Genomic DNA, 12710 nt, shown 5'->3' with positions numbered 1-12710 from the left:
AATGGCTAAATACCATTAATTTAAAAGTCCAAAAATTGATGGACTAATCCAAGATTGCCCCTTTAAGTCATTAAAAAGTCATCATCATGTCTTATAGATGTATTACAGGATGCTTCATAGAGTCACTGCTGCTGCTGTGTATATTGTGTTGTATTGTGTTACTATTGTATTCTGTGATACTGTTTAGTTCCTGTACTACTATTGTGTTTTCAAAGTGGAGAGCTTGCTAGTTAGACTGTCAATGTAGTTAGACTTGCTAGTTAGTACTGTCAATACACTCCCCTGTATCCAAGTAAATATGACAATAAACTTTGAATTTGAACTTGAGATGTCTATTGATAAAGCATAACTAGATTTTGAAATAACAATCAATACATTATAACTTTTCCCCCTAAAACACACATTTTAATTATATCAGTAGTCATAACAAGCAGAGAAATGCAAGTTTCATTATTATGATCAATCATTATTGTATCATTATTTCATTAGGTGAAATATTCAAAAAGTTTTGTTCCATTCTAGCATTTCTTAATCTTGTCAAATCTGCAGTGACTTCTCAAAGTCAGAAATTCCACTTCTAACATATCCAGGCTCTTCCTATTGTTAGGTAATAAGGAAGGGACTTTCTCTTGCTCTACAGCTGGCTGTTGTCCCCATAGAGTTATAACCACCAGAGGGCGAACTCCTTTAAATTACCTGCCATTATATGGGCAGTGCCATGTAGTCAACTGTATTCATCTTCTGTGATTTGAGTGAGCGTAAATCAAATGTTGGTGATCCACCTGCTGTCCTGAAGTGTACTATAAACACAGTTCTATTGTCTCAGGCAAAGTTTGATCCCGAAGACCAGTAGTTATCAAGCCTCTTAGAATTACTCATAGGAATCGTTTTGAGTAAAAAAAAAGAAGAAAAAAACAGCTCAGAGTAGGCAGTGGGAGTGCATTATCTTCTTACTTACATTTTGAGCGATGAGTCGGACCAACTCTTATGAATGAATTTCTTCTTGATTTTACAACACAAAGGACATTTGAATAACCTTTCTTTGTTAGCTACAATATATTGCAAATGTTTGCTCCAAACATTGACTATCCAATGCAGTCGTAGTGGTACTCTCTAAATTAAAATGATAACACAAGTAGATTAACATTATAATGCATGATCGATTCCACATTTTGTTGAACTTGAGTGTAAATAATTATTACAGTTTATTTTGGTATTGCATAGTATCACAATAAAAATATAGGCTACAACAATACATGTTTTATTATGGTTAAGGCATTACGTTACACCGATATGCATGAAGGCATTGTTTGTGGATAATTTGACATGGAGTTGTGGGGAAATCAATAAAATCTTCAGATGATGCGTGGTGCTGTAATTAATTAATGTTGAAGTTATTGCGTGGTAATGGTTGTCTGTGATAGACCCAAATTATCGCTATTACACTGCTGCATTTTCCCTGTTGTCAAAAAGTGCAAGGATTATTTACATTTCCAAAAGACCTTCCCAAGGGGAATGGGAATGGGATGGGGAAGTGACACAAATTATGCCATCCCTATCCAACCGGTAACTAGAAACTTGTTGTCAAATGTTTGTAAAACATCTCTCCTATCCAGAAAAATGCGTGCAACGTGTGTCCAGCCGTCTATCGGTACCTCAAAGCCTCCTCATAACGAGTTAGGTCACCTCTTTAGGACTCCTAAATACTTGCGAAGTTTGAGAACGTTTTAGTCTAAAGACTCTTGATAACTTGCTTTTATTCATATTCGTAAAAGTAGGACCAAATGTGCATCAATCTCTGAAATTTCGAGCAGTTATGAGCTGTTTCTTACTCAGAGAGGCTTGATAACTAACAGTCCTGGTCTCAGGTTATTGGCACCAGATGGCGTCATGCAGCTGAAAGCCATTTACATTCAATGGATAAACCTTTTGAAGAAACAAACCATGTGTTGATCCAATTGGCTGATGCCTTCCCAACTCATAGGAAGTCCCACCCAAGTGTACTACATGGCGCCCCTCATGCTGTCACAAATACAATGAATGGGAAAGAGAGCATGTGCCTACTCTTTGCATCTCTATGTTTGGCCCTCACATAAAAAGTATTACTAAAAGACTGGAATAATTTACTCCTTACTACTTTTATTTTGAAATCAATAGAATAAATACAAGTGGACTTTAAACTGGGATCTCCCACATGCAAGACCCAACCGTCCAAGATTAGGCCAATAAAACATCCACAAGAGAGAAATTTGAAACCCCTACATGGTGCATCTTTCTTGAGTAACTGCCTGATTGGGGCCGTTGTCACAAAGGCGGTGAGGTTCCTGCTGTCTTTGATGACATTGACACATAACATGGTAGCTAAACAGCCAAGCTACAGGTGGTGAAAGCTACAATAACATAACACAGTTTTATTATGCCTAATGTACAGCTGTAAAGAAATTCTTTCACCTTATAAAAAATCACAGAAGAACCATTTCTTCCAAAAATGAACCCCCTCACAAAAAGAGTTCCTTGGATGAAAAGGCTTCTAGGTAGAACACCACTTCTCCGCCAAGAATCAATAAGAGACAATATTGATTTGTCTTTTTTTAATTTTAATTTTCCAAAAAGTACACACTTGCAATGCTGTTTAAAATGTATACATGGATAAATTAATGATCAATCTAAATAGAACACTTAATGATCAAATAAATACATTGATAAATCACAGTAATTTGTTTCTCATAAATAATACAATAAATAATAGAAAAAACATCATGATTGTAAATGCAAATATAGTAACTCTGTATCTGCTATCAGCAACATTTGGCTGAAGACTACAGGCAGTATATTTAATATCAAGGGTGCTTACCATTACTTGGCACTCAATTGCGCCACCATGTGGTAAACTTTGACTACGTCAATACACCCAGTGCTGTAAATTGCTGTACTTAGTACATACATACTCTCTAAAAACATCAAGAAGTTACTAAGTTATTTTCTAGGCCTGCACTTGAACAGAGAACCTGGTGTATCGTTGGGCGGTTTGCTGGCACATGGCCACTGGTTGTGCATTCTGTTGGGCCGTGCTGATGAACCAGCCGGTGAAGAGGGCCGACTCAAGGGTGCTGTTGTCCACCTCCTTGTCGCGTCTGTAGAAGAGGAAGCGCACCATGTCGCTGTCCTTGCTGATGCACCTCAGCTCCTCCTTGTCCTCCACTGTCTAAGAAAGAAACGTCACCATTAAACTCAAGAACAACTAAGGTCAAAGGTCATAAGGTCATTCCTCATCACGGTCATTAATGAATATCTATAGGCCTACACTTTAAAATGATGATAATGTTGATGTTATTGAATAGGCCAAAATAGGCCTATTTGTTTAGTCTCATGTATGTTGGAATATCTCAATTGTATTAAATTTAATCTGATTGACCCCCTCAATGAGAGTTGTATTTGGTGTTGTATTTACCTCCAAGTGCAGGGTGGGCTTGTCCTCTACCATGGAGCAAGACAGGTAGAGGTTGGAGCCCTTGATGCCCAGTGCTACAGGTCTGGCTTTAATACTGGGCCTGGGGTTCACGTAGGTGGACAGATTCACAAGCACTGAGGAGGGAAGAGAGATGAGAGGTCAACAACTTCAGAAGTCTGAACCCCCAGAAAACAAGAGTATTAGTAGAGAATTACTGGTACTACATAAAGTGTCTAGGGGAAGGGGATAGGATTTGGAATTAAGTAAGTCTATGGAAAAGTGTGCAGGAATTTGCCCATGAATCCTGATCTAAGCTCAGTTTAACCCTTATAGTCAGGGTTAGCATTTGTGGAGGCCAAGCAAACCCTAGGTCTGGGCCAGAGAAGAGACCTAGTTGTTGACATACCTTTGAAGTGGTTGCTGCCTCCCTGCAGCATCATAGCCTGCAGTTCCATGGCCTCCTGTAGCAGCACCCAGCTCCTCTTCTCGCGGTCAGTGATGTTGCACTGCACCTCACCTGTCTTTTTAAACCCGCTGATCCTGGCGCCTTCGCCATTCAAGCAAGGTGGCGCCGAGTTCAGTTCAACCACCAGTTGCTCTGAGAAGGAGAAAGACAGTCATAGGATTAGGTTGTGGTACTGTCACGTATCATTCTTAAATAAATGTGTCTTGTCTGACAAATCTGTTTCCCTGCCGCTTATTGTAAATTATGATCAAGATTTGTATGTAACGAATTATAGACAGCCAGGCATGTTGTTTGTGGTTGGCTCTGATGGTGAAACATGTTACATTTTCAATATTAATTTATCCAGGTTGGTCTTTCAAATCTCTTTCAAGGTGTTATTTGATGTTCTGGCTAACCAGTGGCATTTTGAACACCAAACGTTTGGTGGGAAAACTCTCAAAAACGCTCAGATGTACGCCAGTGTAACCACAGTCAAACAAAACACATCACCTGTCACGAACGCAGTTAGATATAGCCTACATCAAGACATATTAACAGAATATATTCTAAGATCAAGATTAATAAATATGTTGAACTCTTTGTCATGGGCGCAATCATGAAGCTTCTTTTTCCAACATTTGTGTTTAGCTTTGTGTTTAGCTATGACCACTTGCTAGGTGACTACTTTTGCCCGTCCAATTTGCACTGAGCCAGCCAGCCGACTGCGAAAAATAGCACATTTCCTGCTTTTTAGAGCTTCCATACTCAAGGAAAATAAAGTAAAGCACAGTCATGAATGTTTTATTAACCAAAGTAAAAAAATAAAAAAATAAAAATTCGATTTACTAAAGTTAGGATATTAAGATACAATTATATGACAAGGGTGATGCTTAATTCGTGCAACAGCTGGTGGGGCCGGGCCCTGAATGACGAAACGCCACTGCTGGCTAACAGTATTATTGTATGAAGCCTATTTGGACTCAAGTGAACTTCGATAGCCTACCTTCCATTGCACTCTCCAGCATGACGTTGAGCAGGTCTTCATCTCTGAATTCAGTGCACAGGCTCGACTCGTTGCCCTTTAACCTCTCCATGGCTATGATGAGGTTCACCACACGCCGCATGGTGAGGGGGTGGTGGGATACCTCCAGGTCCAGCCCCTTGGGCAGCTTGGAGTTCCATGCTTTACTGTCTGCGGGGCACTGAACAGAACAAGGTTGGGAGAGATTGTTCAATATTAGGACAACATTCACTTGGGATATTTCATTGACCTCACATAGTTGTCTGTCTTTGTTTGAGCAGGAGACTTACGTTTATTAAACAGCATTTAGTCTCAAATTCCATGTTGTCTGTGTTGTTATATCTGGAACATACAAACATTCATCTTTTAAAATACAACTATTACTTTGAAATCCAATTAAAAACAATGTATTACACCTGCAACTAATACATGATCCAGTATGTAAATCAACCTGTGTAAATCAACCTGTTTCCAGTGTACATTTTCTAATAGGCTACGGCAGTAATTAGGGGGTAAAAAAACACAAAATATCACTGGAATACACATTGGCAGCCTGTAAGAAACTCTAACAGAATATAAAGTTAATTTACCTGAAGTTTGTTTTCAATCTGAAAATCAGTACTTTCTTTCCAGTAAGTGTTATTTTCAGTTCCAAGTTGTCTTCTTTGTAGGACAATTGCTTTCTGACTACATGTGAGAACCTGCTGGGTTTTATACTCTAGGCAGCTCGCCAGGATTTCCCCAAACCAACCATTACAGCCACTTGAGCATTGTTTAGTGATTTTGATGATGAAATACTGGACTCACAAAAAACAGGATGTGAGTCTACAAAATACGTACACTCTTCAATAACAATGACATACTTTCTTCTTTCTAGGAGCTAAGGTTAATCCAATAGTCAATGACTTAATAGAGGTCATTGATGCATAAGATGAAGTCTATCATATTATACATCTGTATGTACAGTATGTGTGTTGTTTGTCATGCTGGTTTTCTTTACTCTCTTTAAAAATAGATCAAAGGACACACATTTGGTGCAGTCTGGGTTTCAAACAACAAAGTCACCTTGCCACTTTTTGGTTAACAGCTGAGGGATGGGGCTAGAGAAATGTAACTTTCAAATTCATCACAGCTAAAAATTATAGTATTAACCATGTTTTGATGCGATGCACAATTTTTTTTGTTTACAATTACATTGTTTACAAACAATACAGTCAAACAAAATTCGATTTGGGGTTTTGATGGGCTAAGACAGTTGAACCAAGCTTGTGTGGCATTTATAAGTTACATTTTTCAACAATCAATGGCTAAATACCATTAATTTAAAAGTCCAAAAATTGATGGACTAATCCAAGATTGCCCCTTTAAGTCATTAAAAAGTCATCATCATGTCTTATAGATGTATTACAGGATGCTTCATAGAGTCACTGCTGCTGCTGTGTATATTGTGTTGTATTGTGTTACTATTGTATTCTGTGATACTGTTTAGTTCCTGTACTACTATTGTGTTTTCAAAGTGGAGAGCTTGCGAGTTAGACTGTCAATGTACTGTCATACACTCCCCTGTATCCCAGTAAATATGACAATAAACTTTGAACTTGAACTTGAGATGTCTATAGATAAAGCATAACTAGATTTTGAAATAACAATCAATACATTATAACTTTTCCCCCTAAAACACACATTTTAATTATATCAGTAGTCATAACAAGCAGAGAAATGCATGTTTCATTATTATGATCAATCATTATTGTATCATTATTTCATAGGGTGAAATATTTTTTCAAAAATGTGTTCCATTCTATCATTTCTTAATCTTGTTAAATCTGCAGTGACTTCTCAAAGTCAGAAATTCCACTTCTAACATATCCAATGTTAGGTAATAAGGGACTTCGTCTTGCTCACAGCTGGCTGTTGTCCTCATAGAGTTATAACCACCAGAGGGCGAACTCCTTTAAATTACCTGCCATTATATGGGGAGTGCCATGTAGTCAACTGTATTCATCTTCTGTGATTTGAGTAAGCATAAATCAAATGTTGGTTATCCACCTGCTGTCCTGAAGTGTAGTATCAACACAGTTCTAGTATCTCAGGCAAAGTCTGACGTCACCCAATGTATTTAAATTCAACGTTTATATTTATACGCTGTTAAAATGTTTACTTCCTCCTTGCCATCTTGCTCTGTCTGCCCAAAGAACGTGTGCTGTATTCTTTCATGTAGGACAACGTGAGAAGAACGTTGTAGCCGAAAGCAATGGGAATTGGATGGGGAAGTGACACAAATGATGCCATCCCTATGTTTGTAAAACATGTCTCCTATCCAGAAATGTGCGTGCAACATGTGTCCAGCCGTCTATTGGTAATTCATAGCCTACTCATAATGAGTTACGTCACCTCTTTAGGACTCGTAAATACTTGCCAAGTTTGAGAACGTTTTAGTCTAAAGACTCTTGATAACTTGCTTTTATTCATATTCGTAAAAGTAGGACCAAATATGCATCACTCTCTGAACTTTCGAGATGTTTCCTACTCAGAGAGGCTTGATAACTAACAGTCCTGGTCTCAGGTTATTGGCACCTGTACATGGCGTCATGCAGCTGAAAGCCATTTACATTCAATGGATAAACCTTTTGAAGAAACAGACCATGTGTTGATCCAATTGGCTGATGCCTTCCCAACTCATAGGAAGTCCCACCCAAGTGTACTACATGGCGCCCCTCATGCTGTCACAAATGCAATGAATGGGAAAGAGAGCATGTGCCTACTCTTTGCATCTCCATGTTTGGCCCTCACATAAAAAGTATTACTAAAAGACTGGAGCAGTTTACTCCAAAAATAAATCAATAGAATAAATACAAGTGGACTTTAAAACAGGCAGGGCTATAATGGCTAACATGGTAAAAACAAGTATTTGAAATATCAAATAGTAAGAGCTAAAACATCCAAGTGCTCCTGACTGTATCCTTGCTTCCCCTAAATTACCACTGTCCCACAGCTAAAAACAATTGTGTGACAGTGGCATGGTTCAAACTGGGATCTCCCACATGCAAAACCCAACCGTCCAAGATTAGGCCAATAAAACATCCACAAGAGAGAAACTTGAAACCCCTACATGGTGCATCTTTCTTGAGTAACTGCCTGATTGGGGCCGTTGTCACAAAGGCGGTGAGGTTCCTGCTGTCTTTGATGACATTGTCACATAACATGGTAGCTAATCAGCCAAGCTACAGGTGGTGAAAGCTACAGTAACATAACACAGTTTTATTATGCCTAATGTACAGCTGTAAAGAAATTCTTTCACCTTATAAAAAATCACAGAAGAACCATTTCTTCCATAAATGAACCCCCTCACAAAAAGAGTTCCTTGGATTAAAAGGCTTCTAGGTAGAACACCACTCCTCCGCCAAGAACCCTATTGGACTCATTTTTTCTAAGAGTGTAGAGTTGAAACTGATGCAATACTGTAATTACTTCATAAACTAAATATATCTTTTGTATGCATATTGGCATACTGGCTCTCTTGATCAGGACTCTTGAAGCAGAGAGAATGAATGTAAACACAAAGTCAACACAAAGTAGGATGATCACAGGCAAAGCAAAATCTGATTTTGAGAGATAAACTAATGCTGTGTTACTTTTCTTCCTAAAACAAACATTTTACAGCAGTCACAAAATGAATGAAAGAATAAGCTTGACATTTCCTCAAAGATCATCAATAAGAGACAATATTGTTTTTTTTTGTTTTTTTAATTTATTTTCGAAAAAGTACACACTTTGCAATGCTGTTTAAAATGTATGCATGAATAAATTAATGATCAATCTAAATAGAACACTTAATGATCAAATAAATACATTGATAAATAATATTACTTTGTTTCTCATAAATAATACAATAAATAATAGAAAAACATCATGATTGTAAATGAAAATATAGTAACTCTGTATCTGCTATCAGCAACATTTGGCTAAAGTCTTCGGACAGTATAATAAATAGCAAGGGTGCTTACCATTACTTGACACTCAATTGCGCCACCATGTGGTAAACTTTGACTACGTCAATACACCCAGTGCTGCAAATTGCTGTACTTAGTACATACATACTCTCTAAAAACTTCAAGAAGTTACTAAGTTATTTTCTAGGCTTACACTTGGACAGAGAACCTAGTGTATCGTTGGGTGGTTTGCTGGCACATGGCCACTGGTTGTGCATTCTGTTGGGCCGTGCTGATGAACCAGCCGGTGAAGAGGGCCGACTCAAGGGTGCTGTTGTCCACCTCCTTGTCGCGTCTGTAGAAGAGGAAGCGCACCATGTCGCTGTCCTTGCTGATGCACCTCAGCTCCTCCTTGTCCTCCACTGTCTAGGAAAGAAATGTCACCATTACATTCAAGAACAACTACATATTGTATGCATGTATATGCTATCTGTTTGACCACCCCAATGAGAGTTGTGTTTGGTTTTGTATTTACCTCCAAATGCAGGGTAGGCTTGTCCTCTACCATGGAGCAAGACAGGTAGAGGTTGGAGCCCTTGATGCCCAGTGCTACAGGTCTGGCTTTAATACTGGGCCTGGGGTTCACGTAGGTGGACAGATTCACAAGCACTGAGGAGGGAAGAGAGATGAGAGGTCAACAACTTCAGAACTCAACTCTGAACCCCCAGAAAACAAGAGTATCAGTAGAGAGTTACTGGTACTACATGATGTCTACTGGTGTCTACACTTTTAGAACAAAAGGTGCTACCTAGAACCGTAAAGGGTTCTTCTGCTGTCCCTGTGGGAGAACCATTTGAGGAACCCTTTCGGGTTCCATGTAGAACCCTTTCCACAAAAGATTCTAAATGGAAACCAAAAGAGTTCTACATGGAAGGGTTGTAGATGAAGGGGATAGTGGTCGATTTGGAATCCAGCAGGGTTAGAATTTGTGGAGGCCATATGAACCCTAGATCTGGGCCAGAGAAGAGACCTAGTTGTTGACATACCTTTGCAGTGGTTGCTGCCTCCCTGCAGCATCATAGCCTGCAGTTCCATGGCCTCCTGTAGCAGCACCCAGCTCTTCTTCTCGCGGTCAATGATGTTGCACTGCACCTCACCTGTCTTTTTAAACCCGCTGATCCCGCATTCGCTAGGTGGTGCAGAGTTCACTTCGAACACCAGTTGCTCTGAGAAGGAGAAAGACAGTCATACAGTAGGATTAGGTTGTTATACTCTCAAGTACTGTCGTTAAATAAATGTGTCGGCTCTGATGGTGAAACATGTTACATTTTCAACATTCATATGTCCAGGTTGGTCTTTCAAATCTCTTTCAGATACCTAATCAAAGTGCTGGCTAACAGTATTATTGTATGAAGCCTATTTGGGCTCAAGTGAACTTAGATAGCCTACCTTCCACTGCACTCTCCAGCATGACGTTGAGCAGGTCTTCATCTCTGAATTCGGTGCACAGGCTCGACTCGTTGCCCCTTAATCTCTGCATGGCTATGATGAGGTTCGCCACACGCCGCATGGTGAGGGGGTGGTGGGATACCTCCAGGTCCAGCCCCTTGGGCAGCTTGGAGCTCCATGCTTTACTGTCTGAGGGGCACTGAACAGAACAAGGTTGGGAGAGAATGTTTATTAAACATTATTTAACATTCACTTTGGGATATTTCATGGACCTCATATAGTTGTTGGTCTGTATTGTTTGAACAGGACACTTACCTTTAAACAACAGTTAGTCTCAAATTCCATGTTGTCTGTTTTGTTTGATCTGGAAGATACAAATATTCACCTTTTAAAATACAACTATTACTTTGACACAGTTCAGTGTGTAAATCAACCTGTGGTTACTTAGTAATTGAAACAGTGAAGTAAATGTTCTAATACTGCAGCAATTAATAGTAAACAACCACAAAATCTTACAATATCATTACAATGTCATTGTAATACACAACACATTGGAAGCCAGTAAGAAACTCCAATAGAATATAAAGTAATTTACCTGAAGTTTGCTTTCAATCTGAGAGTTAGTTGTTTATTTTCAGTTAGTGTTGTTTTCAGTTCCAAGTTGTCTTCTTCGTAGGACAATTGCTTTCTGACTACATGTGCCAACCTGCTGGGTTTTATACACTCTAGGCAGCTCATCAGGAATTTCCCAGACACAGGAAATGAGATAGTTTTGTATAACTACATTGTGTAGTACCTTGTTTTGTGGTTTTGATGATGAAATACTTGACTCACTACTTTTCAATAATAGTAATAATAATAAATTATTTGATAGACTTTATTTTATGCATTCATGACCTTTCAAGACCATCTGTATGTATGTTGTTTGTCCTGCTGGCTTTCTTGACTTTCTTTAAAAATTGATCATATATTTTTATGTATTTAACAGGAGACTGAAAGGACACACATTTTTTAAGTCATTAAAAAGTAAGATATCATATGTATATAATGATATGTTATAAGTCTTATAGAAGCTGTATTAAGCTTCATAGAATCACTGCTACTGTTTCATTATTGTATTCTGTGCTACAATTGTATTCCTGTAGTACTATAGTGTTTTCCAAGAGGACAGGTTGCTTTTAAGAATGTAATTTTAATGTCATACACTCCCCTGGATCACAGTACCGATGACAATACAATTTTTGGAGTAACATTCACTACAGATAAAGGAAAACCACATTTTAAAATATCAACCAATACATTGTCACGCTTGACATTTCATCAGGTGAAATAGTTATTTTCTATTCTATCATTTCTTAATCTTGTGAAATCTGCAGTGATGTCAAGACCCACATTCTGTGGAATTTCATGGATGTAAAATATTCACTAGTAATATATCCAGGTTATTTGAATAGTTAGTAACAAGGGACTTCCTCTATCATTTCCTCACTTCCTAATGCTTGTGTCAGCGTGTGTTACCCCAGAGGATATGATCTGCCACTAGACAGATAGTATATTTCCACTAGACAGACTGGGAACGTGTCCAGCTATTACACTGTCCCCACCCATAAAATACCAGGGAGCCATCTACATTGAAAATATTCAATATTATTCAGGTATATTCATCCCAGGGACCCATACGGGTGAATTAGATACCTTGTTTCCCAAATTCACACAGAAGTATATGAATTCAAATATATATGACAAAATAGCCTGAATTATAGGTATGCGAGAATAGTTATTTCAGTCCTATCAGGGAGGGAAATACAAAGACATGTATTAAAGGTCTTTGGTCCTATTGAGGCATGGGATTAGAATATTGATAATGCATATCCTCACTGACATCCCTCTGGGTGTTACTTGGCTAATCTGGATCTGGCAGGACTGGATCTCCAATGTAATTCCCAGTGATGTAACAGGTACAGTAGCAATGGAGAGCCATTAAGGATGTCTCAAGAAGGCATCTGACACACTTACTGTAAGCCTTCCACTTTTTTCAATTTCACTTCCTCATTCACACCCATGTTTTGGATTAGGCCAACCTACGCCATTCCACACCACAAACAATAAAGATGCCAACACTGATACAATACTTGACTGCACCTTGTTGAGACAGGTTATATTAGTCATACATGTTATGTGTTAATGTCAGTAACAAAAGCAAGTTTTGTCTTTCTAAACTGGCCTTCTTGTGCTTATACTTGAAATGTCCCCTTAGGCCATGTCACATACATGCATGATCAAACTCACTTGATTCGATTTATGATTGGAACTTGTTTAATTTCAATAGGATTTCTCCCACACTGATCCAGGTTGGGGGGTGGACAGCAGAGGGGCGACTAACTAGGTTTTCTTTATATACTGTTTTGTGTA

General features: G+C 38.6%; 2 protein-coding genes across 2 annotated transcripts; both read right to left on the bottom strand.

Moving 5' to 3' along the window:
• Positions 1-2695: 2695 nt before the first annotated feature.
• Positions 2696-5577, bottom strand: LOC310806977 (interleukin-1 beta-like). The gene is made up of 6 exons (XM_083673257.1): positions 5508-5577; positions 5208-5259; positions 4900-5098; positions 3858-4049; positions 3452-3585; positions 2696-3205 (listed from the first exon to the last, which is right to left on the bottom strand). The coding sequence occupies exons 2-6, from the start codon at positions 5238-5240 to the stop codon at positions 2984-2986; spliced, it is 780 nt and encodes a 259-aa protein (XP_083529383.1). The 5' UTR covers positions 5241-5259; positions 5508-5577; the 3' UTR covers positions 2696-2983.
• A 3098-nt stretch (positions 5578-8675) lies between these two features.
• Positions 8676-10999, bottom strand: LOC310807151 (interleukin-1 beta-like). Its single transcript, XM_083673475.1, has 6 exons — positions 10894-10999; positions 10614-10662; positions 10299-10497; positions 9896-10075; positions 9385-9518; positions 8676-9275 (listed from the first exon to the last, which is right to left on the bottom strand). Exons 2-6 carry the CDS (start codon positions 10641-10643, stop codon positions 9060-9062), a joined length of 759 nt encoding a protein of 252 aa, XP_083529601.1. The 5' UTR covers positions 10644-10662; positions 10894-10999; the 3' UTR covers positions 8676-9059.
• Positions 11000-12710: the final 1711 nt, after the last annotated feature.

Source organism: Argentina silus (assembly GCF_951799395.1).
Source record: "Argentina silus genome assembly, chromosome: 7".
NCBI lineage: Eukaryota > Metazoa > Chordata > Actinopteri > Argentiniformes > Argentinidae > Argentina > Argentina silus.
Note: the sequence above shows the minus strand (reverse complement) of the source record. Positions and strands in the feature narration are given on the sequence as shown.

Coding starts and splice junctions, on each gene's coding strand:
- LOC310807151 (XM_083673475.1), bottom strand. CDS start 10,643: ATGGAATTTGAGACTAACTGTTGTTTAAAG. Junction 10,498..10,613: donor AGACTAACTGTTGTTTAAAG/GTAAGTGTCCTG, acceptor TGTTCTGTTCAG/TGCCCCTCAGACAGTAAAGC. Junction 10,076..10,298: donor GCTGGAGAGTGCAGTGGAAG/GTAGGCTATCTA, acceptor TCTCCTTCTCAG/AGCAACTGGTGTTCGAAGTG.
- LOC310806977 (XM_083673257.1), bottom strand. CDS start 5,240: ATGGAATTTGAGACTAAATGCTGTTTAATAAAC. Junction 5,099..5,207: donor CTAAATGCTGTTTAATAAAC/GTAAGTCTCCTG, acceptor TGTTCTGTTCAG/TGCCCCGCAGACAGTAAAGC. Junction 3,586..3,857: donor AGGCAGCAACCACTTCAAAG/GTATGTCAACAA, acceptor TTCCCTCCTCAG/TGCTTGTGAATCTGTCCACC.